The sequence below is a fragment of the Hibiscus syriacus genome, unplaced genomic scaffold, assembly GCF_006381635.1.
Source record: "Hibiscus syriacus cultivar Baekdansim isolate YM2019G1 unplaced genomic scaffold, ASM638163v2 tig00110017_pilon, whole genome shotgun sequence".
NCBI classification, from domain to species: Eukaryota; Viridiplantae; Streptophyta; class Magnoliopsida; order Malvales; family Malvaceae; genus Hibiscus; species Hibiscus syriacus.
In genome coordinates, this window is record NW_024062565.1 from 478,601 (window position 1) to 495,304 (window position 16,704).

Here is a 16,704-nt window from a genome sequence, read left to right on the forward strand (position 1 = left end):
TCAAGTGGGGATTTCACATGCTGATTTGTGGGCTTTTTTGTCTTTTCAATTGATAACAGAGAAGCCCCAACTCCAAAGCCCCTCAGCCACGATATATATGGTCAAAACCACCAGGCAAGGCAAGGCAAGGCAAAGCCATCTCGGGCTTCTTCAATTCGGCTGCCATATCTGTGTGAGCCTGCAATTGTTAAATTGCTTTAGGGTTGAATTAGCGGCGATGATGATCTTAAAACGACCTTTTATTTTCTGAGGCATATCTCTTGTGATGGAGCTTCAAAGCTTTTTTGAGCCGTTTCTTAATAAGTATTTCAGCAATTTTTTTCTTGGGTCAAGTCTTTTTCGTCCCCTGATTTTGCCAGAAACTGTAATTTGGTTCTTCATGAACATGAATTTTTTTGGCGATCACAATTCATCTGGGGAGTCTTGATTCTGTTGTTCATCGACTGCAACTGTTTATATTCACAACCTTTTTTAAAACAGCTTTTGGAGTTTTAGCAATCATTCATTATTTAAACAGCTGTCACATATTCAGCTCTAAGGTTTTATTACTCAAATTTATAAAAATTAGTTTAATATAATAACACCCATTGAAGATTATTTTTTGAATTGACATTCATTTGAATAAAGCATTTTATGCACGTGAAACCTAAATTTTTAAAAAAAATATAGTTTTCTCTTATAGGTATACTGTTCATCATAAATTTCATTTTAAAATTATATATAAATATCTGATTTATTGATCACGTATGAAATTATACTTGACAAGCACACCAAATATTAACCTAAAAGAATTGTACTTGTATTTACCAAAACCATTAAATATAAATTAAATTTTTAACTAGTTATAAAGGTAAAGGTGCGGAGAGATTCAAATTTAAGGGTTTCAACCCTAACAATGAAAGGTGATCCCTAACTAGCCATGTTTCTTCCCTCATTACGATCCAAAAGATAGAACACAATGGTGGGAGTTTGTATGACGAATTAAACAGCATGTAAGACTAGGAGCTGGAGTTTTTGTTTATCCGTTAGAGAGGGTAAAGAACAGTGCTTGGATGTATCATTTACAAACTCTTGCGTCAGTGTTTGACCCTAATGGACATCTTCGTCTCCGTCCCTCTCCCTTGAAAAACAAAACAAAAATCACTCTGAAGCGTACGCACTTTTTTGAAGGAAGAAACCAGATGGGGAAAGAGGCTGACAGCGTCGTTCACGTGTAGTGGTAAATGCAACCCATAGCCATTCAAGTGATGGAATGAACCAAGTATGTTAACATGTTGGCTGGCAATGTAGTCCTACGAAGGATGAAATACAACAGGACTCTTCAATTCAACCCTGGGTGGATTTGAATTTAGTAAAGAACAGAAATTGTAAAAGCAACACAGCAAAACTAAAGCTGACAAACAAACCATGTTACACTGGACATGATACAACATCAACTCTTGTCCGATAACGAATGAATATAATGGGTAACTTTGAAATAAATTGAAATATCGGTTTTTTTGGGTGGGAGGGGGGGGGGGTTGTCTATTATAATACAACAATAATAAATTATAACAAGAGCAAAGCTAACACGGCTCCCTACTCCAAATTGAAAATACAAGAAGATTATACACAGGGCAAGCTCTCTCCCTTTACATGGAAGCAAGAAGGTCTCTCATTTCACTAACCGATGGGATGGTTTCCGTGGGATAAATTTTGGCAACCAGTTGGGCAAAGCTATCATACTTGTCCAGGAACTCTTTCTGTCAAATTTCCAAGAAATAAAAACTAGTAAGAAACCAGGAATAATATATCACCAAACCAACTCAAATTCCCTCCTTCCTTCACCCGGGTTTTGTTCACAATGCCATTTTCATTAGCCACTTTGAAAATACTTTGGTAAAGAAATCGGTTTTAGAAAGAGAAGTTAGCTTACCTTGCACTTGTCCCACAAAGAGGGTAACAGTTCCTCAGACGTTAAGTTCTTTTGCAACTTCTTATACATAGATGCAATGGATTTGTCAACCTGTAATAGACAAGAATCAAGATATAAATTCCGCATTTGAGACTAAAGGACAATGTGTTCCAAAAGTTTATTAACTCACCCCAGATAAACTGGATTTCAACATCTTCCGTAGATCCATCTTAGACAATCCAAGCTGAAAAGGTATCTGATATTCGTGAAGGAAAAAATTAGCCTCCAAACCATTCATTTGTTAACAATCGGCAAACGTCTGGATATAACTATTGCCACTAATTTCATCATAGAAAATAAAAGTTTATTCCAATTTCTCATGGGATTCTGGATATGTCTAAAAAAGGGGTTGGAATGCATATTAAGATTTGTACGGTAAATTTAGTTAAAACTGGACAGATGGGCTCTCGAGGAGCTATCTGATGAAACTCTGCATAAATTAAGAACCTGGCAAGGTAAAACCATTTACATGCTAACCTCTTCTGCTGAAATTGTAAACATTAAATCCTCAATTTTTCGAGCAAACTGGAAAAGTCGTTCAAATTGCTGCAAAGAGAAAACAATTGTAAAGACAGTCGTTGACCAACAATAACAAGTGAAACAACTAAAAAAGCAAACAAGGTGGAATACTTACATAGAATATTATCATGCTGATATGACGTGTACATGCTTGTTCATATGCTTCACTTGCTTGGTGATAAAATTTGGCTAATGTGGGCACAACATTGGCCAGGTCATACAAGCTGTAAAGAGTGCATGGAAAGTGCAAAAAGAATTGGCCTCAAGATACAAGAGAAATATCATATCCACAGCCATAGGAAAAAGAACACACCTATTCTGAAATGCTGCGTAATTTTCTAAAAGAAATATATCAGCATATCTTGGATCCGTTTGTGCAAGTTTTTCAAGAGTAGCGAACATCACACTAACCTGCCAAACAAAATTTGCAAAGTGAATATTCTCAGAGTAATGTAGACATAGACACTCGGAAGACAATAACGAGGGAAGATGGCTGTACATGCTCAAGTCTTATCATGATGCTAAAGGCTACAATATTGTCCATCAACAGCTCACTTAACCACACTCTTCAACTAATCCAAAATAATAAGGATATCAAGTTGGAAATAAGACATACAAATTTGGTGTATGCTTGATCAACCAAGTCCCGTGATTGTCCCTGAATGTACTGTTCCATGCGGGTGGCTAGAGTTGCAAAACTGTCCATAAGTGCATATAAACTGTTTAAAGCCAACTGAAGTAGAACATGGAAAGCAAGCAGATAATCAAGAATCACACAATACTGTTAAGCTAAGCTATTTTGGAAATAACATTTATAGCATACTGATAATATATGCTTATAAAAACAAAAACATTTCGACCATATACGAGAACAACTACTTATATTTTTCTCTTTGCATTTTTATCAGTTTTGATCTCAAACGATGCTGCTCAGACTCTCCATTTTAGGGAAGTACCCATGTCAGACTCATTTCCAACACATGGATATGGAGATATGACCTCAAGAATCCTCCAAATACATGGAAAAACTAAGAAAAGTTTAACCACACACATTGGTGATACATAGCCACATCTGACACTAACACCTGAGTTTGAGTAACATAGGCCTCAACTTTGCCTTCTCTGAAATCTAATAAAGGCTATGATTCACTTTACCGAGGGATGTAAGCCAAGACTCCCACTTGTCGCACATTACGTTCATTTCTTTCAATTTGATGACAAGCCTCATCAACAAACTGCAAATGCAATTGCAGCTAAAACAGGTTAGATCCATACCAAAAGCAAAAGGTCATAAAATTTTCAGTTTCCATATAAATGTACCCGACTGAACTGCATAGAAATTCTTGATTCAAGGGCACCAAGCAGGAGACGTACAAATCCTGCTGCATCAGCTTTCTGGCCAGATAGATAGCGCTCTGTTATCCCATGCATGGATATGCAACGTAAAGGGTCAATCTTGTATGCCCAATCAACTACAGCATAAAAGTCTTCCTGCAGTCCAGGTAACTTTTTTAGGGGAAAAAAAAGAACAAAGAAATTGAGATTGCAAACAAGAGAGCGCCTACCAAGCAACATCATAAAGACATAATATAAACAAGGGAAACAACTACAATGAATGAAAAGGACACACAACCAACCCTAAAATAATGAGCATCACCAAAAAGCACCAAAATTTGGTATGACATTCTGGTTCCAGAAAGTCAGAACAATAAGCAGTGACAGTAAAACAATCCGTAAAAGACAGCAATACGCTTACGTACTTGAATTCCATCAAGCAAATCCTGTAGTGACTCATTTAGTGATTGCAGATCAGCAGAAGTTTTACCTAGTAAAGAGTTTCAACTTTTTTTCAGTTCGAATTAGAGAAAAGGATATTTATTACTGCAAATTACGAAGGTCGCACGAGAAATAATTACCAGCTTTACTATCATTGTCATCAATGTCCATAATGCCCAGATCATCATCATTGGTATCATCATCATAGGATCCACCTTTACTACCGTTAGCGATAGCTCCTGGAGGAGTAAGTGCAGGAACTTCAAAGCACATGAAGTGTGCAAAGAAGGAACTCTGCAGTTTGAGTCATGAAGTAATGAAGTTTCAAATAAAGATAGGCTTTGGAATACATGTGACCTCTTGAACTAATAGAGCAGGGAGGAACTACCTCATCTACAAGTAAGGGAATAAAAATCGTCAGCATTTTGGCATAAGCATCAGAAACTGCAGAGGTGTCTGCACTATTCCCACTTTGACTGCCGCCTGTGGAAGCCTCCAGCCAAACAGTTGGATTTCTTGATGCTTTTGTACTAGCACGAAGCTCATTGGCAAATTCACGAGCCTAAACAGAATTCAACTACTTATCAAGCATTGTAACCAGCATTAAGTTCAAATGAGAAAGACATCTCTTTTTTCCAGATAATTGATAATTTTATTTTGCATTCCCCACCTCTCGACGCAGAAGTAAGTTAAGGGAGCTACAATAAGCTTTCCTCAAAGGACCCAAGCAACTGTTATCAAGACTCTGAGAATGAGCAGGAACAAAAATATTAGAAAAACTGAGACAAAGTGTTACAGATTTTAGAGTTGATCTGCAATTTGACCTTTAAATGTTGCAGAAGGCGAGCATATGTCCTGCATTTATACCGCAAGTCAGCATGATCAGGCCTCTTCAACTGTCCCCTCTGTACAAATCAAGCAGGCGGCCAACATTTAGGAAACAGACACTAAGTTTATACTTATCATAAAAAATGAATAAAAAGAAGGGAAAACCTGAGAGAAATAGCTTTTGTCACTAATCATAAAATCCACCAAACTGGCAAAGTAGTTTCTCAAGAACTCAGAAGCTCTCCGTACAAATGTAGCTTTTAGTTTTTCGAGCTCTGCCCTCTTATCTTTAACCTAAAATAAAGAAGAAAAAGTAGGATCCAAGTTAGTTAGGTAATTCAAAAATTTATAAACTGACCTAATGGCAAGACACATTCTACATATGGATAATTTTCCTAACAACAAATTTCAAAACTGGGGGCATGGGAGAGGGGAGTCCTTACGGCTCGCATTTTAGCATAAGTGGGATCCAAGTTAGGTACTTGAAGGCCACGTAAAGCACCAGTTAACCACTCGCATGCTTCAACATTTTGAAGCATGCGAGCCTCATCAAACGAGCCTCCTGTCAGACATGCTGCATACTACAACCAATAAAAAGCATTGTCAGGGGAAATGCAGGCTACAAACATAGGCTGAATATAAACAAAATATAGTCATCAATGACATACCTCAGATGGGACTCGCAATCGTTCAAGAAGCTTATCAAGTTCCTCAATGAGTGCTTTATTGTTAACAGATTGCATCTCTAACTTGTTGTTCCGGGTCTCTATCTGGTATATTGTGAAATGAAGTTCATACCAACAAAAGAAGAGATCAGATGTTAGAAGTCAGGAATATACATAGTTTAATCTTCATACTTTAACTTCATAACAAAATTAGCAGCAAAGTAGAAGCATATAAATGATGGAATAAAGACCTTATACAGGTTGAAAACAGATCCTACATATTATTAGACTGTATACAAAAGTTCCATACCGACTCAATATCTTCTCTCATATGTCGCAATTTAACATTGAACATCCCTAACCAATCATCCATGTCGTCAACACAACTTGTTGCTTCCTCTAGCCCTTGCAAGACCTGAAAGACGAAGAAAACAATAATTAGTTAGCTTAGTGAGTAAGAAACATATTGGTAATAGTAGAGAATAACAGCATCATCAAATTTGGTCAAGATTTTCGTGTGAAAAAAAAAACAAAAGAATGTCCTAAACATATAAAAATCATTAAAAAAAGCCACAAGGAAAGAGAAAAGGTAAACAGAAGTTGCCCAAAAGCACAGCAACATCTTCATACGAACTATTTCAGAGTAGGCAAACATGATAAGGTGCTTTCAGAGAAGAAACTGGAAATCGAGGTATAAATGGTTCAATTGAGTGTATCTCAAATGGGATTAAACAAGACCGCATAGTATATCTGATAAGTTTGTTGGATACCAAATGCATAAGGGGGTGGTACTAGACCAGAAGAGCCATAAAGGAAAGGAACAATGCACGCTATTGTTCTTATTTATAGGTCCCAACATGGTTCCAGTGGGATTTGAGAATAAAAATAATGAGAAGAAAAACACAATTAAAAAGTAAAAATAGAAGAAATACCTCATCTACTAAAGGTTGACTTTCCAAAGTGGCATGCACATTTGCTGCTTCCAGAGCATGAAGCTCCCGCTTCAACCGTTCAGAAAATGCTTCTGCTTCACCAATGCCCATTACATAACTGTGTACCATATTATGATAAAATAACATTAGGATAGGATTGATGAGCTTCAAAATTTACAAAAACCATATTATTTTTCCAATTATGCAAATGAAACGAAAGACAAAAAATGGAAGAGAAATCAAGAATCATAGACTTCCCTTCAAAAAAGGATAATGGACTTTCTAGGAACTATGACCACTACAAGAACCAACCTGCATCCTCAAACGTTGACTTTAGCTGTGATCTAACCATCTCAGTAATTTGGCAGATGGTACATGAATATCTTAGTTAAAAAATGCAAATGCAACATATAGAAATGAAAATCTGATATTCACTGAAGAACCTTAGAACAGAATAAAAGAACAACATACGTGCCCAATAGAGCCTCCATGTCCTCTTCCTCAGCTTGTGAGACAAGTTCCTTTTCAACACTCACTTTCAAGTCACTTTCTATTACTGTAGTTGCAACGGGCCCATCTTGCAGATTCCTTTGGGTATTGACTGAAGCTTTATTTTCCTAGATGCAATATACAGGTCAAAGACAATAAAGAAAACATAGATTCGTGAACTTATGGACATGGACTTTCTTAAATATTAGGGGAAAACATATCTGCTAGACATTCTAAGCAAAATCAGACGCAGCACTATGAAATTATACTCGTCAGAATGACCACCGATCCAAAAAGATCAAGAAGTTAAAATATCCTTAAACTTTTGACCACTAGGAAAGAATAAATGCATCAATTTCACCTTAGCCCAAAGTGCCATTTCCACAATATCTACACCAACAACTTTGGGAAGACAACCGAGCACATCTTTGCAGATGTTTAATATACAAAATAAAAGGCGGTTTCTGCAAAAATATTTAAGAATAAATTAAGAAACCAACAAAATAAGAAGATAAATATTAATTTTGGTGGAGTGCCAAAAGGAAGGATCCAAAGGGGGGTGGGGGGATGAAACAGCGACAGAAAAAAAAAGTGATATCTTCATTCCAGAGCTATTCCAAACTACCTGTCATCAATGTTGCGCATAGTCCACTGAGGTGGAGCAACACTTTGATTTCTGAGGTTATCAAATCCCTATAAGAAGTTCAGTTAGAAGCTGGGGGAAAAATCTCATGCAAGGAGAGCAAAGAAAAAAAGAACAAGGAAAGGGCTTACCAGAGTAAAAGTACATCCACTTGGATCATTAGTCACAACCTCCACCTTTGAAAGATGCTTCAGCTTGTATAACTTAGCAGGCTGCACAATTTCAAATAATGCTTCTGTCAATAATATGATCTTAAAAACAATAAAACTAGAATACTGACAAGTTAAGACTTAGAAACTTAATCCTTCATCAAATAGTTTCCTGCCCTTTGAAATGAAACTTAACGAATTTTGCTTTAACCTTACACCAGTAATATTCTCTTCTCAGTAATGCTAAAATCAATTGTTTAGAATATCCCACGTTTCACATGTAGAGGTAGACAAATGGCGAGCCAGTGTTTATCATTATTTTCATCAATAGCAAACTTCAGTAAAAATTGAAAAGAAAAGAATCAGTAAAAAGCTATATCCTACTTTTTTTATCTGATGACTTGATTTAATGTACGCAAAAGCCAATTAATCACACACTGATAAACTTCTGGTAACATATAAACCTGATGATAATCAACTATATTAGCATAATGATGCCGGAGAAGCTAGCAACTGTACCAGCAAGTCCTAACAAAAAGTAAATGGGCCGGCACAGCCTCAGAGGTAGAAAACTTTTACAGCTAAGTGCAAATATGCAACCTCAACGACCACCACAATCATTCCAAGCTCAGCTGTAGTAACCGACCACATAGTAACACTATTACAACGCTTAATCAATAAAGAATGGAAAACTCATCGGATCATCTTCCTGCACTTATTTGTGTCTTTCATAACGCACATTGTCTGAAAGATTATACAAGAGATAATTACCTCAAGAACTCCTCCTGAAGAATACTTCAAAACTCGCAAAAACGCTTCAGTTTCCTGACCTTTTGATTTCACTGCACAAATCATAGTTCTTCGTAAGGGCAAGGAAAAATTAAACACTGCAAGAATCCAGTATCATCCCAAACAAGAATCCCCACAGCAGACGAATAAGGCGACACATATCACTTCAAATCTAATCATATTATTTTAATTAAAAAATCCTTCCAAAAGCATAGCAAATATTCCTCGAATTTGAACTGTCCTACCAGTTTTACACAATTCTACAACCGTAATGATTAGTTCATAGTTCATCATCGTATTTAACATAATTCTAGCATAGTCAACAAATTTCAAGTTGAAAGTAAGTGAAAAATGAACGCCACACATTCTAAATTGAAGAAGAGAAAACACTACAAGTGGAAAAGCCGTACCGGAAAGAGAGAGGACTCTAGGTTTAGCCATGTTGCGGCCTAATCTGCCAGATTTGCCCCAGATCCCGCGACTTTTAGCGACGCGAATTGACATCACGATCTTCTGCTTCGTGCCTTCGATTGCGGCTTCGCAAGCTCGCCTTAACTCCTCATCGTCTGCGCTCGACTTCGCCATTTCGTATTCCTTCAACTGTCTACTCCCTTCCTCAACCGATGCTAGCCCCTCAGTTGCCGAATCTCCAAGAGAGAGAGAGACAAAACGAGAGAGAAAATGTGAAAATTGCTTGACTAACTCTTTACAAGACACAGACCAAATAAAAAATACCGAAAGGAGAAGAGTAATACGGGCCGGCTTATATAACTTGAGGACGAAAAATTGAGGAAGTCGGCCAGATTTGCCTGGTTAAACCGGGTTCGGAATAAAGCAAGTCTCTTGCATTTATGAGAGAAAATCGCCTCAGTGACCAAAAATGCCTTATAATATACGATTTTAATCAACTTTTTTTGGATTTACCAAAATGACCAACAAAATCGCAACGCGATCCCCAGAATTACAAATCAGTTTCCAGAATCGCAACGCGAATATGAAAATCGCAACGCGAACACATAAATCGCAACGCGTATCCGTAAACCGCAACGTGTATCCGTAAATAGCAACGCGTATCCGTAAATCGCAATGCGTATCCGTATATCGCAACGCGTATCCGTAAATCGCAACGATAATCCGTAAATCGCAACGAGAATCTGTAAATCGCAACGATAATCCGTAAATCGCAACAAGAATCTGTAAATCACAACACTGAAATTTTGGGTATATAACTACGCAACTGCAGCAAATCATAAACTAAATCCCTAAATCGCAACTCATTCCATCTCCATCTATCACTCTCTCCGGCGACATCCGTTCCTATATCCAACGACATCCTTCCTAATCCGGCAACAGGTTTTAGTTTCGCAGCTCGTCTGTTTAGTAAATTAATTTACAACCATGAAATCATCTAATGTTGATCATGTTTGGATAGATTTGTGTTTTGGAGGGTCATGGGATAATGTTCATGGTGTTTTACAATATATGCCTTTACCCATGAATCTTCAACTAAAATTGTCTTTACAAAAGTTAACTTATGAAACTCTAATGCTACGTGTTTCAAAGAAATTGAATTTAGAGCCCCTAAGTGGATTTAGGTTATCTTATCAGAGAAATGTTAAAGTTTATTTGTTAACCGACAATGAAGATGTTGAACGATTCATTGCTTACATTAGTGTTTCACAAGATGATGTTACATTGTATGTTGTTGAACCTAGAAGTAGTATTGTTGGGTCAGTAGCGGGTAGTAATCAACTAAGTTTTTCTCAAAACCCACAACCTTTCTCTAATCCAAATCCCAATCAACTTTCAGCACCAAATTCCGGTTTTCGTATTGACCAGTTAGACGATGATGAGCCAACAGAAAAAATTGTGAGTACTAGTCAGTATTCGAAATTTGGTCTTGGTCAATATCCGGACTTTGATATTGGTCAATACACGGATTTTGATGATGTTTCAGAAGAAGAAACAGACCCTGCGTATAATGATTTTGATATTGGTCAATACCCGAATTTTGATGATGAAACAGTCGTTGCCGAAGAAGGTATTGTTGATGATAATGAGGAGGAAGTTACGACTGTGAATGAACATGTTGAACATCCATTCTGTAATTCATATAATCCTGAAGAAGAAAAAGAAGAAGAAAAAGTCCCCGAAGAAAAGAAAATGCCACGGGCGTATAACTGGAATATGCCAGAATTACTTCAGATACCGGAAGAAGAGTTGGTAAAGAAAGCAGTTGATTGTTACACAAAAGTTATTCGTATCAAGAAAGATGATTGTTTTGATACAAAGGAAGACTTGAAGATAGCTTTGTATACGAAATGTGTGGAAGATGGCTATCAACTAAAAATTAACAAATCAAGCAAAGATCGTTTCGAAACAAGGTGTATGATTGACAAAAACTGTACGTGGCGTATGATTGCAAAGAGAATAAAAGATTGCGAAATGTTTCAAGTTAGGACTTTTATTGATAAACATACATGTTCAAGAACCCAAGTTTTTCCTCACCATAGACAGGCAAACAAAAAGGTGTTGGGTGGTTTTCTGGCTGAGTTAATGTTTTTGAATGGCAGGGTATATCGGGGACATGAAATTATGACTGACATGAATGCTCGGTTCAAGATTAGTATATCATATTCTCAAGCTTGGAGAGCCAAATGTTATGCCTTGGAATTGTTGAGGGGGTCGCCAGAAGCATCGTTTGCCCAACTGCCGGCTTATTGTCACAATTTAAAGCTGAAAAATCCTGGGTCGGTAACTCATATCAAAACAGATAGAGATGGACACTTTGAGTTGCTGTTTATCGCCATTGGTGCTACGGTTAGTAAATCAATATAATTTTGTTGACTCATTTTGTTAGTTACATGCATTTCACATTTAAATGATTATATTTCTTGTGTATATTATTTTGTAGATTCGTTCGTTTATTACTTGCATGCGCCCAGTTATTATAGTTGACGGAGCACATTTGAAAGGTCGATACCTTGGAGTAAACTTATTAGCAGTAGCCATGGATGCTAACAATGGGATATTGCCAATAGCTTACGGGGTTGGCAAATCTGAAACCTCTGATTCATGGACATGGTTTATGGGGCATCTTAGGGATTGCATAGGTCCTATTAGCAATCTGACAATCATATCTGATAGGGCAAACTCAATTGACAACGCTGTTAGAAGGTGTTTCCCAGATGCTTTTCATGGACTTTGTGGTGTTCATTTGTATAGAAATCTAAAATCAAGGTCTGCTGGTATAAAAAGCACAAATGGACATACTGGAAGGCTGTAAAAGCTTATCGGGAAGTGGATTTCAATAAGCATATAAATTGTTTAAGACGTGTTTTGCCTCAGTGTGCTCAAACACTAGAAGATGTCGGGTTTGAAAGATGGTCAAGAGTACATCAACTTGGAGCAAGATATGGTTTCATGACGTCTAATAGTGCAGAATCAATCAACGCTCTAAGTCGTCATTCCCGGAAATTACCCATTACTATGTTAATGGAGTTTTTTCGAGCCTCTATTCAACAGTGGTACTACAAGAAAAGAAACCATGCAGGTATTATTTCTTTGAATTCGTAACTTATCATATTTATATTTTACTAAGTATTGTTTATTTAAATTTACAGGAACATTGGAACATCGTGTTACACCATGGACTGAAAAAAAGATAACGAAACGTGTTGTGAAGTCAACGTCATGGAGAGTTGAACCATGTTCAAACACTTTGTTTCAAGTACTGGATAATAACTTAAATGGGCTAGTCGATCTAAATGCAAAGACGTGTAGTTGTATGAAATGGCAAACATCTGGTTATCCGTGTGGCCATGTTATAAAAGTTGCTCTTCATTTAAACCAAGATGATTCAAGCGCATACGCTATGGATTGCTACACTACAGAAGTTTATCGACAGACTTATGCCGAGATTGTCTACCCTATTCCACATCCTTCTGAGTGGGACATACCAGATGACTTACAAACAGTTTTGCCACCAGCCATGGACAGAAGGCTACCTGGCCGACCAAAAAGTCACGATCGTATACCGTCTAAGGGTGAAGAGAAGAAGAGATCGACATGTAGTCGGTGCAAGGAAAGTGGTCATACAAGGTTGACATGTGGATCACCAGTGCCATCACAATCATCTTTTCCTCTACCAAAATATGGATCCTCATCAAAATCCAAAGCTCATATGGTGTCAAGCAAAAGGCAATCATCTTTAAAATCCCAATCACAACTGGCTTCACCTTTTGGGACTGTTAACTTAGGTGATTTTTAAATGCAAACGTTGTATTATGTGGATTTTATGTGTGAACTTTTAACATTTTCAGTTGAATTAATGACCCAGGCCAACCATTTTGACTTAACCAACTCTTGTTATTCAGTTGTTATCACTTATTAGGCATGCATTTGACTATCGCAACACGGAAATTACAATCGCAACGAGAGAATCGCAATGCGAAATGAAAATCCCAACATGAAAATCGCAATGCGGAAATGAAAATCGCAATGCGAAATGAAAATCGCAATGCGAAATGAAAATCGCAACGAGAGAATCGCAATGCGGAAATGAAAATCGCAACGAGAGAATCGCAATGCGGAAATGAAAATCGCAATGCGAAATGAAAATCGCAACGAGAGAATCGCAATGCGGAAATGAAAATCGCAATGCGAAATGAAAATCGCATTGCGATTCTCTCGTTGCGATTTTCATTTCCGCATTGCGATTTTTATTTCGCATTGCGATTCTCTCGTTGCGATTTTCATTTCGCATTGCGATTTTCATTTCGCATTGCGATTTTCATTTCCGCATTGCGATAGTCATTTTTGCCTTCAACATAATGCAGATTGAAATCAACAAAATCAACCATTACATTTCAATCAATTAAACAAGCACAAATAAGAATTATGTCCGCATCAATTACACAAATCAACTTTTACAAATCATCTTTTACAAATCAATTAAACAATCAAAAAATAAGCAATAATTCTTATTTCCAATCATCTACTATTGAATCAACTTTTACAAATCAATTAAACAATCAAAAAACAATCAATTAAACTATTGAATCAACTTTTGCAGCCATACATCATTTTCACGCAGTTCACTTCTGAGATTAACCTGCAGAAACCAAACATTTGCTCAAACAACACTTTCTACACATCTAAAACCTACAAACAACAAATTATTGAATTCTAGGTACTTAACCAAACATTTTCAAACCAAAAGTCTATAAACTTACCAATTGTTTATGGACATTTTTATAACGCGGATGCAGGTAGGCAGCGTCTCGTATATATCGATTTAGCCATATAATGCCGAAACTACAAGCTTACTGCAGCTCTATCTCTATCGGTGGGAGGTAGATACTTGGTGCTTCCCGTCGTCAAACGCTCCAACGCCAAGCATACGAGAGGACCACAATCTCCTCTGGCTCCTTCCGTTTGTTGTGGCGCGGTCTCGTCTCTAATAACTGTAATATTGAGCTTCTTTGGCTTCTTGTTTCCAGAACGAGTCCAATAATTGATCGCATCCAAGAATTTAGCCAAATGAGAGCTCCATCCCTTAATAATATCTCTTAAATCAGCCAATGATATGTAATTTATCATGCTGTCATACACTATTGTCTTAAGGGATGGGAGCTGAAGCTCGACGAGAATCCAATGTTTACGTTCCAAAACAGGGATAAACACCTGCAATCATAAGTAATAATTCATTCATTTGCGCACTTATTTCATAAAACCTTTAAACTTAATCTAAAATAAATACTAACCTTATCGACCTCCCACCATGCAGGATAAAGTTTAGCTTGTCCATTGCCCAAATCAAATGATTCATCTCGTTGATTCTTCAAGTGAACGACGTTAAAAGACGTCGGCATAATTGTATATCGTATATTTTTATTTTTCTTAAGTTTTCTTATTATTAGAAGACGTGTCACCCACGCATCGATATGCTGTTTTACAAAAAAAGACATATATTAGTGACTTACATAAATTTAAAAAAAAATTAATCAAATTGAAATATAAGAAAAATATAAGACTTAACCCCCCATCGAAATAGCCATTGTCTTCGACCCCTAATAATACGCCCCACCAAGACCGATCAAGCAACAAATAGATATCATCGGTGAGCTTGCATATGTCAGTGAAACACCCCTGGCTCCGCTCATGTAGATAAAAATCAACTGCGGTCTTAGCCCAAAGGGTGTTATCCAGAATTGTGTCTGGTAGTTGTCTCCTCTCCACTTCCGATACCGGAATGGTACTGGCCGGTAACTTATATGAGAGCCAACTCTCATCCATTATGTCCGGCACGTCAAAGGGTTTCTCAAGAAGCCTACATATGACGCCATGTGAATCGGGCTCTTGAATGGTGGGAGGGACCTCTTCAATGATGACAGTGGCCTCTTGAACGGTGGGAGGGGACTCTCGAGGAATGATAGGGGGGGCCTCTTCAACGATAGGAGTGGACTCTTGAGGGATGACAGGCGAGTCGGGCTTCTTCTTGCGGTGTATTCGCACTATTGGGGTGTACGGAGACTTAATAGCACGTGCACGCTGTCTGATGCGTGAACTCCGTCGTGCAAGCATAACCCGACGTAAAGCATCCACTCTATCGGGCCGCTAAATAATTAAATACAAAAATCAGTAAATAAACAGACATGATATTTAAACAGTGAAAACAAAGACAAATATGTTTCAAACTTGCATTGTATTCACCCAAGTCATTATTCTATCATAGTTCACAAAATGCATCAGATAACAAAGAAAAATATGTTTCAAACTAATACCCTGAAGTTAGTATTTGTCTTTGTTTTGTCTATTGGTTGAAGTAATGCAATCCATTCAAGTTTCAATTTGCAGAAGAAGAAATAGTTTACTTTCGCAACACGAAACTTAAAATCGCAACGCGAAATGAGAATCGCAACGAGAAACCAAAATCGCAACGCGAAATGAAAATTGCAACGACAGAATCGCAATGCGAAATGAAAATCGCAACGAGAGAATCGCAACGCGAAATGAAAATCGCAATGCGATTTTGGTTTCGCGTTGCGATTTTGTCGTTGCGATTTTGGTTTCGCGTTGCGATTCTACCGTTGCGATTTTCATTTCGCGTTGCGATTTTAAGTTTCATGTTGCGAAAGTAAACTATTTCTTCTTTTGCAAATTGAAACTTGAATGGATTGCATTACTTCAACCAATAGACAAAACAAAGACAAATACTGACTTCAGGGTATTAGTTTAGCAGAATTGGCAGCAACCGAACAAATTTACTTTCAACCAAAAGACAAAACAAAGACAAATACTATTTCACAGTGTTAAAGAATACACAGTTTAGCAGAATTGGCAGCAACCGAATAAATTTACTAAGCAATCTAAGTGAAATGGCTAATCTAAGTGAAATTACGAGTAAATTTATCATTAAGTTAAATATGGAAAATCTTAAACTTACCTCGTTGCATAGAGTATGAACCTCATTCTGCAACGATACTATCATCTCACGTAGAGCGGCAACCTCACCACGTAAAGTTGACACCTCCACACGCCATGCACCATCGTTATCGCGTAGAGTACCGATCTCCTCACGCAAGGCATTGACCTCATCACGTAACTCATCCCGTGGAGGTGGAGAACAAGAGATAAATGTCGTGGCCTCTTTACCGGTCGCCTATCATGAGGTGATGGTGGAGAAGAGGCTCGATGATGTGACGGGATAGGTGATGGCTCTCGTTCTAGAGGTGTATAGTCGGGTCGATCGGGTGATGGCTCTGGGTGAGGTGATGGCTCTCGAATTGGAGGAAGTGGATGCTGCTCATCATCCGTGCCATCAAAAAAACTCTGACTAGCTTGCCACCAATCAGTGGCAAGCTCTTCCTCCGTGGGTGTCAGTCTTTGTAATGGAATGTTGGCCTCCTAACAATATAAAAACTCAAACAAAGTTAAACGTCTACTATTAATAACTTGT

The 16,704-nt window shown here is 37.6% G+C and overlaps 1 protein-coding gene across 2 annotated transcripts; it reads right to left on the reverse strand.

The window, feature by feature from the left end:
* Positions 1-1,390: 1,390 nt before the first annotated feature.
* Positions 1,391-9,490, reverse strand: LOC120212849 (exocyst complex component SEC3A-like). 2 transcript variants are annotated; one of them, XM_039211034.1, is made up of 25 exons: positions 9,155-9,490; positions 8,727-8,797; positions 7,938-8,018; positions 7,789-7,856; positions 7,525-7,627; positions 7,146-7,291; positions 6,675-6,792; positions 6,053-6,157; positions 5,746-5,847; positions 5,521-5,658; positions 5,243-5,371; positions 5,074-5,154; positions 4,920-4,994; positions 4,638-4,811; positions 4,390-4,543; positions 4,234-4,298; positions 3,794-3,964; positions 3,629-3,708; positions 3,090-3,171; positions 2,787-2,884; positions 2,589-2,697; positions 2,432-2,500; positions 2,085-2,150; positions 1,916-2,005; positions 1,391-1,742 (listed from the first exon to the last, which is right to left on the reverse strand). In XM_039211034.1, the coding sequence occupies exons 1-25, from the start codon at positions 9,327-9,329 to the stop codon at positions 1,632-1,634; spliced, it is 2,661 nt and encodes an 886-aa protein (XP_039066965.1). In that variant the 5' UTR covers positions 9,330-9,490; the 3' UTR covers positions 1,391-1,631. The 2 variants fall into 2 exon arrangements, 1 of the variants encoding a protein (XP_039066965.1); XR_005524743.1 differs by lacking the exons at positions 1,391-1,742; positions 1,916-2,005; positions 2,085-2,150; positions 2,787-2,884 and having other exon boundaries at positions 2,460-2,500.
* Positions 9,491-16,704: the final 7,214 nt, after the last annotated feature.